The sequence below is a fragment of the Euleptes europaea genome, chromosome 11 (assembly GCF_029931775.1).
Source record: "Euleptes europaea isolate rEulEur1 chromosome 11, rEulEur1.hap1, whole genome shotgun sequence".
Taxonomy (NCBI): domain Eukaryota; kingdom Metazoa; phylum Chordata; class Lepidosauria; order Squamata; family Sphaerodactylidae; genus Euleptes; species Euleptes europaea.
Genome location: NC_079322.1, coordinates 70,147,218 through 70,167,935, shown reverse-complemented (window position 1 = coordinate 70,167,935; position 20,718 = coordinate 70,147,218). Strand labels below are relative to the sequence as shown.

Sequence of the window (20,718 nt, the reverse complement as noted above, 5' to 3'; positions counted from 1 at the left end):
CCAAAAGTGCATTCATTTCTTAAAGCAACAGGCACTGTTTCTATTATTTGGGGGCTTCTTAACACCCCAATCTACTTTTTTTTAGATTTCATATTCCTCTGCAAAGATCTATCTTGTCTGCTCATGGCTCTAGTCTCTGACTGTATGTATCCACAGATTTGGTAATGCTGAAAATTAGATAATACTGATGACAGGACTGTAATCTGTTGCAAGGTTTATTGTATATTCTCCTTCCTAACTCCTAAAACCATATTGTATTATGGTATGTCATGCCTTAGATAGGTGTTTGTATTGTTTTCTAATTCTGCAATCCTAGTTCAATTGCATTGTTTATTGGATGTCTTGGTCTTGTCAGACTGAATTGTTTTCTTATTTTGTGATCCACCTTGAGTCTCAGTCAGAACGGCAGGCTATAAATGAAATAAATAAATACATAAAACGACATGGCACAAAATGGGTACAGGATTAGAGAATTCACTTAAACTATCCTAAAAGGTTTCACAAGCCTGCCCTGCCAGTTATACCATTTGAATCCTTTCTTCTTTATTCATTCTAGCAAAGTTCAAATGCAAGCAACGTCTGTAGACTTACCACAGATAATTGGAACACGAAAAGCAGGCAGGCAGGCAAGCTTACCTCAAGCCACAAGAGGGAAAAGAAAACAGGCAGATATGGGCTTATGATAAAGTTACATCAGATTCCAGTGCTGCGCTTCTCTGGGGACTAGTAGTGCTGATATGGGAAGGAACCAGGTCATCAAGTATTACCAGTATAACAATAAGGAAGCAGCAATTATAGTACAAAGGCAATGTAAAGATTAGCCCACCAGCTGAGACCGAGTTGCTAAAGTATGAACTGGAAACTTCACAGAGAGATGGGAAAGTGATGAATAAGAACTACATGTGAGGAAGAGGATCAATATATATGCTGGTGTTGGAAAGTGCCAGCAAGTTACCGCTGACTTATGGTGACCCCATAGGGTTTTCAAGGCAAGAGACGTGCAGTGGTTTGCCATTGCCTGCCTCTGCGTAGCAACCCTGGACTTCCTTGGTGGTCTACCATACAAACACGAACCATGGCCAACCCTGGTTAGCTTCCAAGATCTGAGATGGGGCTAGCCTGGGCCATCCAGGTCATGGCTCAGCATAGATAAGGTTCCCTAAATATAAGTGGAACTGTTTTTAGTTCTGAATTATGCTGTCTAAACCTGGATTCAGACTAGTTTCTTGTTTACCTCACGTGAAAAAGGAAGGGTTATGTGGGGGGTGAGGGGTAGATTAGGGCTGGTTCAATTTTCAGTGGCTCTTACTTTCTGTGGAACTAAAGAGCATAGTTAGGAGGGGATCACCTTCCTAACTCCTACACCGTGGGCCCAAGGGCAAGTTTAGCACTGCCCACGTAGTATTCCCAAGAGCTCCCCCTGCCTTTCTCTCTTATATTCATTAATGGCTATTTATCTCTATGGAGAAACAGAAAGTGAGCTCACAGACACACAGTGTACATTTCCCACCCACTCTCTTCCCTGCCTGGCTCCTGCAGGGCTATCACATGTCTTCCCCCTGTCAATGAAGCGGACTTTGGGTTCCCTAGATGCCCATCACTAAATCCTGTGTCTTGAACCATGAATGAAGGCATGGTTGGAAGTTGTGCTCAAAATCCTTTATAAAAATGAACATACAAAATGTACACTAAATGCAACCAGTACACCACAAAAAGTGGAAGGTGGTCCTACAGGCAAGACGTGAGATAAGATATATGAGTTCGACTGAGGAGCTAGTGGCTATTTATCACCGAGAACCACCTGAGAAACACCATGTGTTTAAAGAGCATAGGGAAGTGCATACCCTTCCCCTGTAATTAGCAGAAATCTACACAACGGTGTACCTGCTGTTCTTCTATGTCAGTTATGCAATTTTTCGGTACAAACACAAACATTTTAAAGAATTACAAAGGAGATTAAAGGCTCAGCAGCAAAAGTGTGTCTTTAGAACATACACTACACGGAATATATACTGTCAGCATCTTTCTGACCCACAAAAGACCCATCAGCTTCATCTGTAACAGCAAGTTAAACATCTTCCAAAGTGCATCACAACAGATCAGTACGTAGCATTCTGTATCATTCCAGTCAGGCTTAAACATTACACCAGACGACTCTATCCCTGAAGTTTCTTCAACATGTATCATTTGCCATATTTTGGCTCTTCATTGGCAGGGGAAAAAATGCTCCTGCAAGCACACCTTGGCATGCTGATGGAGACAAATGAGAAGTATTTTAGCCTATTAATTTTTTTTTACCAAGATTCCCAAGCTATGGCCAACACTAAATTATCAAAATCTGCATAAAGTGTTAAAAGTGAGATGTGCTCTGACTGAAAACACAACCAGTGAAGACAATCAGATGAAATTTGTCTGAAGCTAGCTGCACAACAAGTTAAAACACGGTTATGGGAGCAATCCTAAACAGTCAACTTTGAAGAAAATCCCCTCAATAGGACTTACTCCCAGGTAAATATGCACAATTTGTTACTGGCAAAGCAGCCACTTGGGATCCCTGATGCTCCACCTTGTTGAAATAGTAGTTTACTTTGGAATTACCTTTTAATCATATATATTCGAGTTATAATTAAATAGGTTAAATATAACAGCATTAACTTTGGAGGAAATGAATACATCTGAATTCCTTTTTGCATATTTATTTCAGTAGAATTACAAGAAAACTTGTCAGAACAGAGTAGTGAGTTCAAACTAACTTCAGTAGAAACACACAATATTACCAATAAATTCTGCGTAATTTCTTTAAAAATATTAAAACACAACTGGGAAAACAGAAGAGTATCTTACAACATTTGGAAGAATGATCAGAGTAATTTACCCTTACCAGATAGTGCCACAACTGCACCATATTTTTAAAAACCTACTAAATTTTAAAGAAAGCCATTAGAAGTTCATATTAAAAACCGGGATAATATCAATATAAAAGAAACGGAGCATAATAAAATAAAGTACAAAATATTTACTTCCATAATTTAAAAACACCAACAAGCCCTTTTCTCTTTACATTCCAACTTTGATTTTGATTACGTACCACCATTTGATAAAAAATTCTCTCTAAGGAGTCAGAAAAATTAATTTGTGATAGAAAAGTAACCTCTTCCTCTCTAGCTTGCAATACAGTACAAAAACATAGTTAATTATGTTTTGTTAATAAAAGTGTCGCACATCCTAAACAGATGCAGTTAACGTTTGCTTTCCAGACTTGGACTGCCCCTCACGCATCAGCAAAGCAAGCGGAAAACAAAAACAAAAAAAATTCAGAAAGGACTGCTTAATTGACCCACAGGCTGGAAAACCTCGAACAATGTCTTCAAGAAGGCTGAAGCTATAAGGCATTGTACTTCCAGTCAGGTGAACTTATATGTACGATTGGCTAAGGAAAAGGACCTTGAAAATGAGGACAAATAGTTAAAACCATTCTTTTCATATAAAGAAAATAGTACAGTATAATGCAAAAGAAGAAGAGTTGGTTTTTATATGCCGACTTTCTCTACCCCTTAAGGGAGACTCAAACCAGCTTACAATCACCTTTCCTTCCCCTCCTCACAACAGAACCCTGTGAGTTAGGTGGGGCTGAGAGAGTTCTAAGAGAACTGTGACTAGCCCAAGGTCACCCAGCTGGCTTCATGTGGAGGAGTGGGGAAACAAATCCAGTTCACCAGATTAGCCTCTGCCACTCATGTGGAGAAGTGGGGAATCAAACCCGGTTCTCCAGATCAGAGTCCTCCACTCCAAACCACCGCTCTTAACCACTACACCACACTGGACTTTCATTTCTCGTCTTTCAAATCATGGTGGACTTATTGCTATAATGATGAAGAATCATCAATGCTCACTTTTAATGGGGGAAAAAACCAATAAAAATATTCAGATTCCACATAATGTCCATGCTTTGCAGTAGCTCCTTAAGAAGTATAAGATAGCTAAAAGGCAGGAACGTTCTTCACAACAAAAGTGCTAAGAGTTTGCTCTAAACTTCAGGGGAATCACAAATCACAACTGATACACTAAGAAACCAGTAAATATATTTTCACAAATACAGGTGAACAATGGCACCTGCATTTGGGTAAGCTTAGGCAAGCAAAGAGAGGGAGGTAAACATGCAGAGAACGGACGGTGCTCGCTTGCTTGCCTTCCAAATTCTTTAAAACAGCTATGTAATGCCGCTGAGAAAGGTCACCTGGAGATTTGGTCTCGAATAGCCACCAATAGGCAGATGACCTCTAGTATCCGAGGAGAATGCCTATTATAATAGGTGCTTTGGAAGACAGGAAGGATAATGCTGCTGCAGGTCTTGTTTGGGGTCTTCCTAGAGGCACCTGGTTGGCCACTGTGTGAACAGACTGCTGGTCTTGATGAACCTTGGTCTGATCCAGCATGGCCTTTCTTATGTTCTGATGTCCCTTTGCTCTAACTTGCACTTCCAGCCGACCCTAGGGATGCTGTAGAAACCTGGAGGGTAGTTTGTGATGGCTGAAAGCTAACAAGCTGAAAATTAATCCAACAAAACAGAGGCGATACTGGTGGAGGGGGGAGGAGGTTTGACCCAGGAATTGGGATCTCTCGTTCTTTGGGGGTTGCGCTCCCCCCCCCAAAGGACGTTTGTAGCACGGGGGCGCTGCTGGACACGGGCCTCCTGTTGGATAAACAGGTGGCCATGGTGGCCAGGGGTGCCTTTCACCAACTTTGGCTGATGAGCCAGCCACAACCTGTCCTAGGCATGATTTTGCCACTGATTAGATTACTGCAATGCATTCTATATGGGGCTGCCCTTGAAGAATGTTCAGAAGCTACAGTTGGTACAGAACGCTCCGGCCAGAAGGTTGATTAGAGTGGGTTAGAGGGATCATATTGGTCTTGTTCCCACCTACACTGTCTCCCAATTTGCTTCTGGGTTCAATTCAAGGTGCTGGTATTGATCTTTATAGCCCTCTATGGTTTGAGGCCAACATACCTGAGGCATCAACCTCTCCCATAAGAACCTATCGACTGACTCCAGTCATCTTCGGAGGGTCTTGCGTTGGGTTGCTACCGCCACCTGAGTCTGTATGGGTGGCAACCCAAGAAAAAGGGCCTTCTCGGTGGTGGTGGTGAAACTTTGGAACTGCCTCCTCAGGGAGATTTGTCAGTCTCCCTCTATTGTTATCTTCTGCCACCAGGTGAAGGCTTTTTTGTTTGTTTGCCATTGTACCCCCAATAACTCTTATTGGCCCTCCTTTCTGGTTGTATTATGTGCGTTTGTAATGTCTATATATTTTATCGAATAGTTTAAATATTTATTTTAAATGCTGCTTAAATGTTTTAATACATTCACTGCCTTGGGGACCCTATTTAGTGGAAAGGCCGCGTAGAAATGTTTTAAATAATAAATAAAATAAAAATGTTAAGTTCATCACACCAGCCCATTCTGTGAATCTGGACAACTGCTGACAGCAAAACCAGTTTAAGAGAGTTTGGAAGGTTTACAGAGCTCACTTTAATATTTTAACTAGCATGTGAAAGGATATGATTCATAATCCAGCGTCTGAGTAAGAACACCAGTCAGAATAAATTCTGCATTGTGGACATCTGCAAAAATAAAAACAAACAATATATATATATATAGTGCATCAGGATAAAAGCTTTGCTTGGATAGCCCCACGTGGAGTTTCCTGCATCTACTTACGAAGAGTCTGGAGCTCAGAAGTTCATTTTCTGTATTTGAACTTGTGTGATTGAGAGGACTTGAACCCTAAGCTGTCAGATCAAAGCACAGATCACGCTGATATGGCCACTGTTCGGAGCTGGCAGAGAGTGTACGAAGGCCTCTCTCTGAGAGAGACGGAACTCTCTATCAATGAGGGTGCCATATTCTGAAGTCAGCCTACCCTCGGGCAGCTGGGTCCCAATTACAGACCAGAACAAGCTGTGTCAGATCAATGAAGAACTCCAGCTGGAACGCTGGATGAAGCATGAAAGTGGCTACTTATAAACTGGACCTCTGCCAAGTCTGACTTGGGATGGGGCTGCCATTTAACGGCTTCGGTGTTTAGTGATAAATATCCACGGCTGTACTGGGATTCTGTTGTAATTCAAACAGTGGACGTTCACAATTCTTACCCTGTGTCTCAAACTATCGTTTCAATATTGGGCTCCAAGAAAAAGTAGGGGGGCATGCATGCAGTTTCTCACATCCCACAACAGTGTCTTCCAGAAAAAAACAACCGCTACTGTAGTTTCTATTTTTGCCTCCTAAGGCCTACCACAATGGGAAGGAAAAGGAGGAGGTATTGCATTGGATCTCATTACTTACAAGATTTGCTGAACTGGGTATACACCTGTACTATGGGGACATGTCTGTAACTTGCTGAGAGTGTATCAAACTACTGCAGTTATTGAAAATTATGTTTTTAGGAAATTGACAGGAAAGTATAACAATTATTTGTATCATAACTTTTGTTTTTTTCTGTAAAATATTTTAACCAGCTTTTTCTAGATATGATCATATTTTAACACACTGTTAAAGTCAGTCAACAAATCTAGTTTAACCAGCCAAACATCTAGCCCAGCCTACAAATGAACACACGAAGCTGCCTTATACTGAATCAGACCCTTGGTCCATCAAAGACAGTATTGTCTACTCATACCGGCAGTGGCTCTCCAGGGTCTTTCACATCACCTACTTGCCTAGTCCCTTGAACTGGAGATGCCGGGGATTGAACCTGGGACCTTCTGCTTGCCAAGCAGATGCTCTACCACTGAGCCACAGCCCCTCCCCAAATGGAACGCTTCAAATTTGTCTTAACATTTCTTTTTGATATTTACACTTTGATATTTACATTTGTGGCAAGATAAATGATTGAAAATTGAGTCTGACCTGGAGATTTGCTGAAGGCGTTCAGTTGGCTTGGATGTTAGCAGTACACAAGACGAAGGCTCATGAGGAATAGAATCATAGAGTTGGAAAAGACCTCCAGGGTCATCTAGTCCAGCCCCCTGCACAATGCAGGAAATTCACAACTACCTCCCCTCCAGTAACCCCCTACTCCATGCCCAGAAGATCACCAAAAAAAAAAAAATAAAAAAAATCCCTCCCGGACCCCTGGGCAATCTGGCCAGGATGAAAATTGCTTCCTGACCCCAAAGTGGTGATTGGCATTACCCTGGGCATGTAAGAAATGGCTACGAGAGCCAAGCACTGATGAAACCCTTCCTGCCCTCCCTCTCATGATGGTAGTAATAAATGACTGGGAAATCTACATGACTGCTGAGCTCCAGGGCTAGACAAGCGGCTTCCTGCTCCCTTCACTAGAACGTAAGCACTCTATAGTGTTTTAACAATTGTCCTATGGTGCTGACAGCTGAGATCTGGATTAGACTAATCTACTCCCAAACGGGAAATTTGGCACAGGATGGTGACATGTTTACCTAAGTGTCCATGTGCCATACAGGGGAGCTCACAGAAGGCAAAAAAGAGTCAAAAACAGACTGCATAACCCTTTTAGAAGCTCATATTCTCCAATATATATTATACATTCCCACCATGTCCAAACCACTAGACTAAAAAGCAATTGTTTACCTGTTTTCCCAAAATCTAGCATTGCCTTGTAAGCATTCAGTTACACTGTTAGACAGAGAAACGTGTTACAAGGATTGTGTATGTGCATACCTATGCCTCTGGCAAAATATTCTCGACATAAGTGAAGATCATTTTCACAAGAGATCAGGATAATCTCTGACAAGCTCTACATGAAAAAAATAAAATACAATTAGCTGGGGGAACCACATTTTCTATCTAGAAGCTTTAGAAAAAACAATCAAGACCCACTCACTTTGTTTTGCTTATGCTCCATGAGTTTCCGGAAAGAAGGCTGCTTGGACAATACCTTTCCCCCAGCACATTCCACGATAGCTTTCATGGTGGAAAGGCTAGGGCAAATTCCAGGTGTAATATAAAAGTACTTTCCCTAAAATTGAAGTGTATTCATAAAATGTAAAAACGTCTTTGTATTTTGTCTGCTTGCATTTGAAACACTGATCACATGCCTACACAGGTCCATTTTTTAAAACTTTTACAGAAACCACCACAAAGATCTGGCACAGTTTGTTCCTTTACCAATAGGTTACCCCTTCCCACCACCATCCTGTCAATTCACTGTTGTCAAGAAATTTTCTCTTTGAATAACAGCAAGTTTGCACAAAATATACTACGAATACTTCACTAGTCTCTTGCAGGGAACCACAAGGCAGTTTCGAACCTTTCATAACTTGGCTATTTCACAATTTCACTGGATCTCAAAGCATTCAATCCCTTTTTTTCATACACAGTGTAAGCATGTAGTATGTGCAAACACTCCTTGTTACTTACGTTATCCTTCCCTCTCAACCTGAGGGGAGTTATGCATAAAAATTAATCACCCAGGTCCCAATAAACTAGAGGAAGGGATGAATGCAACAAAGGGTACCAGCCTAGCCTATGTTCACACATCCTCTGTTTTATAATTTATATCCATTTTAACGTTTCCTTCTGCAAATGTAACTGGGCCAGCGGTTCAAGTTAAAATGAAAATGCAATTTTATACCTAGTGAGCACAGAAAATGTTCGACATGGCCAACAGCACTTTTCCAGTAACCTAATTTTCTTCTGTAGCAAACACAAACTATCCTTCAAAAACTTGAAACAAAAGGCTAGAATTGTTGCCAAAACTCAATAAAAGCCAAACCACCCAACAGTAAACTATTACAATAATTGCCATATTGATTCTTAAAATGTGTGGATTTTCTGAAATTTACTGAGCGGACATCTAAAGAATTTTCCCTTTCTCAAGCCAGGAGAATCAATTTACCCTGAAAATAGTTAATCATTCTTCAAGACCGGCCTATTACTTATCAAAGACACCAGATCAGTTCAGTAAACCAGAATCAGAAATGATGGTCTTAAACCAGATTTGCAAGCCATGATTGACGCTAACTATGTTTTGGCGCAATTACAGCCATTGCTCTGCCTTCAGTGGCTGCAATTACAGCGGAAGCCAGTAGTGAGCTGATAGGCTAAGAAACTCCTCTAAACCTCAGTTTCCCTGTTATAAGTTTGGAAGGTGAAACCATGCTTTGCACGCTAAGCTATGGCTAAGGTAAACCAATGTTTGGCATGTCTGAAATAAGTCAGTAATCTGGGGGTATTTGGTTATGGCTAGATACTGGTATGGAATCACTTTACTTGTTTTTGGAAAAGAAATGCTGAAAAAACATTCACCATGATAGTATGATATTTAATCATTTGGCCATAGTATTTAGCATCTTTGGGGGGGTGTCATGTACCTTAAAGAGCGGTGCCGCTTGAGCTCTCTTCAAAGATTCTTCTAAACTGAAACAAAAGAGAACTTCAGCTTCTGCATCTCTCAACATGTAGCTTTGTTCTTCTAAAATAGAAAGAAGTAATATTTATACACCTAAAGATGCAAGTCACTGGAAAAGACAATCATGCTAGGAAAAGAGGAAAACCCAACAAGAGATGGATTGACTCTATAAAGGAAGCCATGGCCCTCAGTTTGCAAGCCCTGAGCAAGGCTGTTAAAGATAGGACGTTTTGGAGGATATTGATTCATAGGGTCGCCATGAGTCGGAAGCTGGCTCTTTATAAACATGAGACCCATGCATAAAAGAAAAAACAGGATAACCTGAAAATCATGGCCTTTTATTCATGTGTTTTACTAATTTCTTCCTTATCTTAAAAAACAATTCCCTATTAAACAGTGGGAATCCTCCCTCCACAACACACGCCTTTACACTCCAGAAACCCTTTCGATGAATACATTTAAATGGTTTATGGAGGACACTATATCTCCTGCATTAACCAATCCCAACATTTACTTACCTATAAACTTCTGGCCCTTGAAACATTCTTCTAACCATTCTGGAGTTACTATATGCTTTACAACAGAAATTGCTGTTAGAAATTTTACAGTTCGGGTCACTTTACTGGCTATTAAGTGTGTGCACTTCTGGGCGGATTCTGTTACTTCACCCCCAAGAATGTAGAGTTTCTGAAAATTGCAAAGAGAACAAATCAGGACCTTGAGAGCCATAACTCTCACACATCATTTGATTACTAGACACCTGGTGTCTGGCAGCTGAGTGCCGGAACCAACTCTACAGAAATGCACCACATTGGAGGCAATTTAAGATGACAGGAAGGTTCTTTCTGAGATGGTCAATCACACATGCAGTCTATCCTAACAGACTAGAATGCCTCTATTACCTCACACCTACAAGTCCTAATTTTTCTGAATTTAAGATCAACTTCATTATTCCTATTGTTCTAGAACAAGAAGAGTTGGTTTTTACATGCCAACTTTCTCTACCACTTAAGAATCAAACTGGCTTACAATCACCTTCCCTTCCCCACAACAGACACCCTGTGAGGTAGGTGGGGCTGAGAGAATGTGACTAGCCCAAGGTGACCCAGCTGGCTTCATGTCTAGGAGTGGGGAAACCAACCCAGTTCACCAGATTAGCATTCGCCGCTCATGTGGAGTAGTGGGGACTCAAACCTGGTTCTCCAGGTTAGCGTCCACTGCTCCAAACAATCGCTCTTAACCACTATACCATGCTGGCTCTACAAATTCAGTTGGACCCTTCTATCTGCACGTCATAAGCTACAGCACCTAAAGGGGAAAAAGGCTGAACAATGTGCCACAAAAATCACATTTTCTGTTAACATAGAAGGGGAATTAAGAGCTAGTGATATTTTTAAAAATAAGATTACTGAAAATGCATGACAGGTGTAGTAGTGAGAATCCAACAAACTACTTTAGACATACCCAAGGCATTGGCCCCGCTCCATCTGTGTGTCACTACATAGAACTACTTGCCAAATTCTGAGGATCCTGACATTTTGCTAATCTTACCATCTCCTGAACTTATTAGAACCACTAAGAGACAGTTGTACAAACAGAAGTTACTACAGAGTAAGAACCGCACCTTGATATACTGCTGAACCTGAGTAGGTTCAAATCCTGTGAAGAGCACCACTGGCGTCAATTCTGGTGACAGTTTCTTAGTAGGTGTTGGCAAGTCTTCAATTCTACAAATAATAAAATATTTTTATACTGAGCACAGCATTTTCGATGCAAGATTCAATCTGGCAAATTACCTGCAGGACTGAAAATCTAAACAAGTAAAAAAGTAACCGCCCTTTGGTTTAGCTGGTATGCTCTTTGGGTTGAACCAACCATGAATAGCAATACTTTTAGAAGGTATTCAGTGTGTTGCAATATCTTTAAAGATTGTCAAAATTCCAAGTGATGCTTCAAAAACTTCTTCATCCCCTCTCAAGTGTATGTGCTCTTCCCCCCGCCCAGTGTCGTGTTCCTTATTATTTTTGCTGAACTTTTAAAGCCTCTTAATTTGAACCTTCACTCCCACCTCCCCAGAACACACACACAGATCATCTCCAGATCATCAGTATCTGATAACATAGCAATTACTTAAGGTTAATGTCTATTAAATTGAAAAGTGCTCTTATAAATTCTGGTACCAATATGCTATTTGCAAACCTGAAACAGGTGAGGATTGCCATTCTCTCTAGCTCTCTCTTACCTTGGCCTTTTGGTCGAAGGCTGAATTACTGATTCATTTTGCTTTGGTTTAAGAGGTAACCTCACACCCTGGAAATAAAGAGGGGGAGGAGAGAGAACAGTTTACAAGTAACATTTGTGTGCTGTTTCATTCATTACCAAGTAAATTATAAATATTTTACAAAAGGAACTTCACAAGACCTGACATTGTTCAGGGCATGGTCAAGAGTACATATGAGAGAAGCACAACGTTTCACTCAGGTCTGTCACAGATTACAGCTAAGTTGACAGACTCTCTGCAAGAATATTCTAAGAGTGGAGGTGCTGCACGGGGTGCACAGAAGTTTACAATTATGAGGATGAGAGACTGTCCTGCAACATAGTTTCATACAGCAAAAAATAAGGGGGGTCATTGCAACAGCAAGAGACTTTTTATCAGCCCTAAAACTACTAATTTCTGGTAACTGTGTAGTGGATGCCAGCTTTTGTTGCTGAAACATTATGAATAGACCCAAATATTCATTACTTGGGAAACAGTTTGCAAACTGCAACATTCAAGACCCAAGATCTCTTTGATGCGTCTGTTCCACAATTTTTATAGTTTGTGTTCTTTCACCTTGAAACAACTTCTCTACTTGCCACTGAAACAGTTACGGATAAACGAACTAATGAAACAGCAACCCAACATACCATGAGAATTTCCGATGATACCTTCAGTGACACTCTCCAGGCATCTGGCAGTCGTGAAATAGAACAACAAATAAAAATACATTTTATACTGAAGTGTTTTGGGGTATTTTGTATTCCTATACACTGTATTCTAGCCAGTCTCTTTGGACTACTTAGCATTGTATACAATCCCAAAAGTCTGCATGGTAACTACGAGAAATTGTGGAATCACGGCAGTCCATGCAGAGAAAGGTGATGCCTGCCACTTTTTGTTTTAGGTTCTACTTCCCATAATTCTTTAGTTTCCCACAGATTCAGGAGTAAAAGCAGCATCCATCCCGGCATATCCAAACACGTCAGACTAGGACCTGGGAAAACCAGGTTCAAAACCCCACTCGCGCCATGGAAGCTTGCTGGGTGACCTTGGGCCAGGCACACACTCTCAGCCCTGATCCTGGCTAGCATTTGGATGGGAGACCTCCAAGGAATACCAGGGTCGTGACATGAAGGCAGGCAATGGCCAACCACCTCTGAATGTCTCTTGCCTTGAAAACCCTATGGGGTCGCCATAAGTCAGCTGTGATTTGATGGCCAAAAAAAAAAAAAAGTTTGGCAAGTCTACTTACCAAGAAGGTTTAGAACTAGGTGCTGATTAGGAGCAAGTGGTTCTTGAAGGCTGAAGACTGTGTATCGATTATGCTGCATTTGCCGTAACGCCTCAAAATTCCCAAGTAATATATCGCAAAGCCACTGTGCATTCACACATGGTATTCTCCATTCTTTGGCTTTCTCATACTTTAAGCCTGTAGGCCTTTACAGAAGAAAAACACATCACCAGTATGTTCCAACATGAGTTTTAAAAAACACTAACTTCTCTCTGGATTTTCATGGCATGAAGATAAAGAACATCCCATTAAGCCTCTATTAAGGGCTTTCCCCTCCAGATTGTTGGCAGCTTTAGCTACACATTATGATGAAAGTAAAGAAGGAGAGGCAGACAGGAAAAGCTATCCTCTTTCAAACTCTCTTTGTGATAATTATAGGCAACCCTTCGGAATATGAGTGGCCCAGAAAGCTAAGAATACCATCTTAGCATACACTGAAGACTCAGTTTCATACTGTTACAACCTTGATACACTGAGGATGTACTCAACCATGACAGATGATTTGTGAACTTTGAATATGTAACTTGCTTTAAGGATCGCTCAAAAGACAGTTAAAGCATACAATTTAAAAGACCAACACAAACGGAAATGACGTAGACACTGGCACTCTTTTTCATCAAATATTAAAAATATTTAGACTATGATGCAGTTTAACAGTAAACAGAAGTAAGCCATCTACTATAATGAGAAATACCAAAGAAAAAATAACCTGTCTTTATTTGGAAAGAGATGTGCCTAAATAATTTGCCTGACAAGAGGGGCATTGATGCTAACAGAATTATTATTTCAGAAGATCCAACACTAACTACTCAAGGCCACTGTGATACATTACTTACTCCTTGCAGATGAGAACGGTGTTGCTGCGACAAAGATATCCTGTGTATTTTGCACCTGCTAGGTAGGCCATCAGCTTGAGATCATCTCTGTCGCTGTCAACAAAACCCGTCACTGAGATTATCTGGTAGAGAAGAATGAAAAAGTCACAAATAACTAATGCAAGTGTTTAAGTAATAATTAAACGGTTCTCCAAATGCAATGCAGGATTCCATAGGGAAAGAGCCAGACACAGTTGCCAGGGGAAGCATAAGTTCCTTTCTGGCTTGTCGTAGTATGTGGTCCAGGAGAAAGTGTTCACCTATTTCTCCACATGTATCAATTATGTACTACAAGAGGAAGTATGACTTGATCCTAAACGGATTGCCTGTGCTGGGGGCCAACTTCCTCACCTCTTTCCAGATTTCCTGCTTCAATTCCCTGTGGATTCCATTTATCATTTGCTTTACAAAGTCAACTGCTGCCAGACAGTTATACCACAATGGGATTGTTCACCTAGGAAACCTCACCCTACAGAAGTTGAGAACTTACATACTGACAAATATGGGTTGTTTCCAACTTTAAATATAAAGAGGCACCTGGTTGGCCACTGTGTGAACAGACTGCTGGACTTGATGGGCCTTGGTCTGATCCAGCAGGGCCTCTCTTATGTTCTTATAGGTAGTGAAGTCACTGGGAGGTCATTTTACCCTGAAATTAGCATCCCCATAAAAACTTATAAAAAGCAATAAATCCAATAATATTTATGTGTTAACTATATCAAAACAAACAACTCCACAGATCTGATTTAACTATGTTATTTATTTAGGACATTTTTTGAAAAAACAAAAGTCACATACAATGGAAATAAGTCTCACTGATTTTCAGGACTTAATTTCAAACATGGTGCTTAGAACCAGGATGAAATTATATTTAATTTATTTATATATTTAACATGTAATTATATGTATTTATGTACAATGGGAAAAATGTGAGTGCTACAGATCTGTATTTTCCATGCAAAATATCACTAAAAGCAAAACACTAGATTTTCTTACATGTTGAGAACATGGTTTTCCTCCTGGTGGAAATGCTACTGGAAAATGAAGAGCTCGATGAGGTGGTATCATTTTCTTTTTCTTTAGCACAGAGTTCAGCCAATGTGCAGTAACACATCTCTTCCTCTCTCTCAAAGCCTACAATTTATACAAGCAGCAAAACACTGTCACTGTAAATTTTAATTTACAACATTTTAGAAGCAGTGTACAAAAACTGATGCTTTGAAGAAAGACTGTCAAGAGGTACTTTTGCATAACAAAAATTTCAACTACTTTAAAACCAGCATCGGGTAGATATTGAGCCGCAATTTAACCTGAGGATTACAAATCGCTCCTCTTACATGGGTTCACTGTCTGAACTTGAACAAGTTATTCTCAGCCACAATCCCTCATTTGGAAAATGACTTGCTTCACAAGGTTGATCAAAATTGAACAAGATAGCAGTCACGATACGAGTTTTCCTTGGGAATAACAACTTTTTCAGATAACAGAATGAACAGCTATGCTACCATATTTTAAAATGTAGGTAAGAGTCTTCATCTAGCACAGTGATAGCGAACCTTTTAGAGACCGAGTGCCCAAACTGCAACCCAAAACCCACTTATTTATTGCAAAGTGCCAACATGGCAATTTAACCTGAATACTGAGGTTTTAGTTTAGAAAAAACAACTCATACATTAACATCTTTTGTCTTAAAAGAAAAACACAATAACAGAGCTTTCAGTGATACAAACAATTTTTTATTGAAAGGTAAAAGTTTGCATTTGGCATGCTTTTGAACAACTAATGTGATTTTTGCCGTTGCTTTTGAATTTGCAGACCTTTTGGCTTGCTCTGAAAAAGGCATCTGAGTGCATTTCCTACCTTTGATTCACCTCCGCTGTACATGTGTTGGACCTATCTAGTCCAGCTCCTGTCTCACAGTGGCCCACATCTATAATAAGGAGGTAGCACATACCCATCCGGGCTAGTAACCCGTGATGGACTTTTCCGCCAGAAATTTGTCCAATCCCCTCTTAAATGCATCTAGTCTAGATGCCATCACCACATCCTGTGGCAAGGAGTTCTACAGGTTAATTACATGCTGGTTAAGTGGGTGTTCCTCTTTTAGTAGGGGATTTCACTGAAAGGTGGGAGGCGCCGCAAAGCCCGCGCTGTGGCCCAAGCGCTCCCCTCCAGCTATGCCACGCTGTGAGCTATGCTTCCCTCCAACCTAGCTCCTCTCCAACCCCACCGCGGGAATCACCTTCGCCACAGACTCAACAGGCTGCCGTCCGCACCGTTACACCGCCTGTGAGCCGCCCTGCCGCAGGTGACGGGAGGAAGCGCTCCCATTGGACTGCTGGGCAGAGGGGCGGGTAATGTGAGAAATGCCCTCAGGCGCACGTGGAGAGGAGGGGAGGGGAGCAGTCCGCCCCCGCGTCCCTCTGGCTTTCTAGTAATGAACTCAGGTGAACTCTGTGCTGGGGCGACAGCGTGCATGCCCACAGAGAGGGCTCTGAGTTCCCCCTCTGGCAAGCGTGCCATAGGTTCGCCACCACTGATCTAGCACAATATTTATTGTATTCAGTTTTCTGGGAGATGGAAAGATCCAATCTGCTTTACAATTATAAAATTTTACTTTCTAAGACTGCAGCTTGATATATTGTTTAAGCGTCAACAGACATGGTTCCTTGGTACATAATATCCTCTAACAGAGAAAACACTGAGACAGATTACTTGCAAAAGAACAAAAAAAAAGGAATGATATAACCACCAGGAAGGAGGTTTTATCTTTAGGGAGTTACCTCTAAAGTCTAGAAATGTAACATTTGATTTCAAAAGAGGAAACTTCACAAAAATGAGGGGAATAGTTAAAAGGAAGCTGCAAGGGAAACACAAGAGAGTCAAATCCTTAGAGGATGCTGGGAAGCTATTTAAAACCTCACTAATTGAATCCCAGATAGAATGCATTCCCCAGGTTAGGAAAGGTATTGCCAAGTCTAAAAGAATGCCTGCATGGTTAATGACCCAAGTCAAGGAAGCCAAAAAAGGCAAAATGGCTTTAAAAAAAAAAAAAAAAGGAAAGTCTGCCTCAATGAAGTGAACAAAAGGGACGACAGGGCCCCACAAAAAAGTGTGGCCATTTATGCATGTGAGGTTGTGCCTTGGATTTGCTGCTTTCTAGATGCGCATTTCCCCCATCTGAATTATCAAAACTCTGCATGGGGGTTTATTTTTGAGTTTTGAGAATTTGGATGGGAAAAATGTGCATTTACAGAGCAGCAAATCCAAGGCAAAACCTCCCATGCATAAATGGTATTTAAGTTATTAACTAGGTCTGTCAAAAGAGTATCTGAGCAGCGGACTGCTAAAAGCATCAAGGCAAACAATAAGCATTTCTTTAAAAATATCAAAGAGCAGGAAACCAGCCAGTTAGATGACCAAAGAATAAAAGATTACTAAAGGAAGATGGGAAGAATCTCAATGAATTTTTTGCTTCTGTATTCACTGTGGAAAGCATGGAGTGCATACCCATGTCACAGCCACTATTTTCAGGAAGGGAGTCTGAAAAGCTGAGTCAAATTGAAGTGACGTGTATGTAACTTATCACTAAAATCAGCCACTGTACCAGAAGACTGGAGAGTAGCAAATGTTACACCTATTTTTAAAAAGGAGTCCAGATGGGCACCAGGAAATTAAAAGCGAGTTGGTCTAACCTCTATTCCAGGCAAATCAGTCAAAACTGTAATCAATGATAGAATTATGAGGCACATAGAGGACGAAAGCCTGCTAAGGCAAAATCAGCATGGCTTCTGCAAAAGGAAGTCCTGCCTCACCAACTGTTCGGAGTCCTCTGAGAAAGTGAACAAGCATGTAGATAACAGTGACCTGTCAAACAGTAGATACTTGGACTTGCAAAAGGCTTTTGACAAGGCACTTCACCAAAGACCCCCGAGACAGCTTAGCAGGCATGAGATAAGAGTGTTATTGGTTAAAAATTGGGTGTTTTTTAGGTCAGGCTTTAAGGCTGAAGAGTCAGGGACTTTCAGTTTAGAAAAGAGACAACTGAGCGGGGGACATGATAGAGCTTTATAAAATTATGTGTGGAGTAGAAAAGAAGACAGAGAGAACTTTTTCTTCCTCTCACAAAATACTAGAACTCAAGGGCAACCAAGTGAAGCTGATGGGCAGTAGATTCAGTATGGACAAAAGGAAATATTTCTTTACACAACGAGTGATTAAATGTGGAATTCACTGCCAGAGGATGTAGTGATGGCCTCAAGCATAGGCAGCTTTAAAAGAGGATTAGACAGATAGACGGAGAACAGGTCTATCAATAGCTGTCAGCCATACTGACTAACCTCCACATTCACAGGAATGTGGGAACCTCCACATTCACAGGGAGTAAACCTGTGAATACAGTACTAGGAGGCAACATCAGGGGAAGATCTCAGCCTCTATGCCCTGTTATTAGCTCTAGCTGGCCATTATGTAAGTCAGGATGCTGGACTAAATGGGCCACAGGCCTGATCCAGCATGGCTCTTTTTATGTTCTTAATGAGATCTGGAAACTACTGCCACAGCAAACATGCCACTACATCACACTAGCTCTCAACTCCCACTCTTTCCCTTCCCCTGGCAGCCTCTTCTTGGGAAAAGCCTGGCCAAGTTACAAAAATGGTGTAGTAAGGCAAAAAAATTGGGAGGGAGGAACATTAACAATTTGAGGTATGCCGATGATACTACATTACTGGCAGAAAATACTGAAGACTTAAAAAGACTACTGCTGAAAGTTAAATGAGAAAGTGCCAAAGCAGGACTATAGCTGAACATAAGGGCAAAAGTATTGATGACAGGAGAATTACACAACTTTAAGGTTGACAATGAGGAAATTGAAATTGTTGAAGACTTTCTATTCCTTGGTTCCATCATCAACCAAAAGGAAGACTGCAGCCAAGAAATCAGAAATAGATTGAGACTGGGAAGGGCAGCCACAAAGGAACTAGAAAAGATTCTGAATTGTCACTGGCCACTAAGATTAAGTTAATTCATGCCATCGTATTTCCAATTACTATGTATGTGTGTGAAAGCTGGACAAAGAAGAAAGTTGATAGGAAGAAAGTAGATTCCTTTGAAATGTGGTGCTGGAGGAGAGTGTTACGAATACCGTGGACTGCCAAAAAAACAAATCAGTGGGTTATAGATCAAATCAAGCCTGAACTGACCCTAGAAGCTGAAATGACTAAATTGAGGCTATCGTATTTTGGTCACATTATGAGAAGACAAGAGTCACTAGAAAAGACAGTCATGCTAGGAAAATTTGAGGGCAGCAGGAAAAGAGGAAGACCCAACAAGAGATGGATTGACTCAATAAAGGAAGCTACAGCCCTCAATTTGCAAGACCTGAGCAAGGCTGTCCTTTAGAACGTTTTGGAGAACATTGATTCATAGGGTCGCCATGAGTCGGAAGTGACTTGTCGGCACACACACACAAGGCAGGTTATGAAGTAGCCGCTGCTGTGCCCAGGAAAGTTGCATGGCATCAAGTTGTCCGGTAACTACCACTGGACCTCTGTGAGTTGCGCAAACTGTATGGTAGCAAGTCACTCGTCCACTTGAGAATTAATCACACTGATTTAATGCCAGAATTCTCTCGCAAGATATACAGTTTCAATAGTGCACTTGTCATGGTGAATGCCATACCTATCTATGGTGAACGTAACAAGCCCCGATCCTTGTCCAGATGTGGAAGCTGTAGAGGGCTGATGAATAAGCAACAGTTGTACTTTACTTCAAAAGCATTCGGAGTATTAGAGTTACAGTGCAACTGCAGGGTTGATCCTCCACTTTCCTCTTCAGCTTGGAGCTCGGTAGGAAAGTAGTCTGCTTCCAAGACACCTGAATTGCCTAAGAAGCACAAGTGCACTGATCCTTCCCCCACCTCCCAAAATGCTTGCAAGAACCACAGAGGCTCATCCATGCTATACGGATCCTCATATGGACTCCAAGCAACTTGGAAGTAAAGCATACATAGGAGAGCCCATGGCAAGCTGCATATCTTTAAGAGGGAAACAGACCTTCTGCCTACGTTAAAGATAAAATCTTACTCCTTTACCGCTATGCCATTTCATAAATGAAAATGCTGTTCCTTGGTAAGACTTGCAGCTCAGAAATACAGTTTACTATGCACTGTCTTACCTGAGCATACATATTACTTAGTTGACTTTCACAGAGAAGATGTGTACATCGGCTTGTGAGCGTGGGATCTACTGTTCCACCATGTGTTTGGATTATCTAGAAAACCAACACAGAAGTCTGCTAATCCAGAAGCTTTCCTTAAGAATTCAAACTATATCTATGGCACAAACAACAACTCATTGCATAAGAATGTTTCATAATATCAAAGAACCATGAAAAACAAAACATGGACCATATTTTTTAAGTTACAGGAAATATTGGTAGAAGACGAAGAAGAAGACGAAGAGTCGGTTTTTATGTGCCAACTTACTCTACCACTTAAGGGAAACTCAAACCGGCTTACTATCACCTTCCCTTCCCCTCCCCACAGCAGACACCCCGAGAGGTAGGTGGGGCTGAGTGTGACTAGCCCAAGGTCACCCAGCTGGCTTCATGTGTAGGAGTGGGGAAACAAATCCAGTTCACCAGATTAGCCTCCCTTGCTGATGTGGAGGAATGGGGAATCAAATCTGGTTCTCCAGATCAGACTCCACCGCTCCAAACCACCACTCTTAACCACTACACCACGCTGGTAGGTGGGCTCTGGCTGTGGCAAGCAACTGATAAATGTACAGTTTACATTTAAAGCCAGCAATAAAATAGAAGGGGGAGAGCAGAGAGGATCAGAATATTATCGCATAGTTTTCAGGAGACAGATTGTTCTGTCTTTAACATTTT

The 20,718-nt window shown here is 41.2% G+C and overlaps 1 protein-coding gene across 1 annotated transcript in view; it reads right to left on the bottom strand.

Annotated features, from left to right (window-relative positions):
- Nucleotides 1-3,279: 3,279 nt before the first annotated feature.
- The window catches only part of PAXIP1 (PAX interacting protein 1), a 33,870-nt gene continuing 16,431 nt past the window's right edge, over nt 3,280-20,718 (bottom strand). Inside the window, exons 9-21 of the mRNA XM_056856975.1 lie at nt 20,002-20,097; nt 14,821-14,958; nt 13,786-13,907; nt 12,911-13,095; nt 12,306-12,349; nt 11,638-11,705; nt 11,020-11,122; nt 9,914-10,082; nt 9,358-9,458; nt 7,869-8,003; nt 7,706-7,781; nt 5,566-5,625; nt 3,280-3,421 (exon numbers count right to left, since the gene is read on the bottom strand). Of these exons, the coding sequence (XP_056712953.1) occupies nt 3,405-3,421; nt 5,566-5,625; nt 7,706-7,781; nt 7,869-8,003; nt 9,358-9,458; nt 9,914-10,082; nt 11,020-11,122; nt 11,638-11,705; nt 12,306-12,349; nt 12,911-13,095; nt 13,786-13,907; nt 14,821-14,958; nt 20,002-20,097 (1,314 nt within the window). The 3' untranslated portion in view covers nt 3,280-3,404. The remainder of the gene's footprint in view (nt 3,422-5,565; nt 5,626-7,705; nt 7,782-7,868; nt 8,004-9,357; nt 9,459-9,913; nt 10,083-11,019; nt 11,123-11,637; nt 11,706-12,305; nt 12,350-12,910; nt 13,096-13,785; nt 13,908-14,820; nt 14,959-20,001; nt 20,098-20,718) is intronic.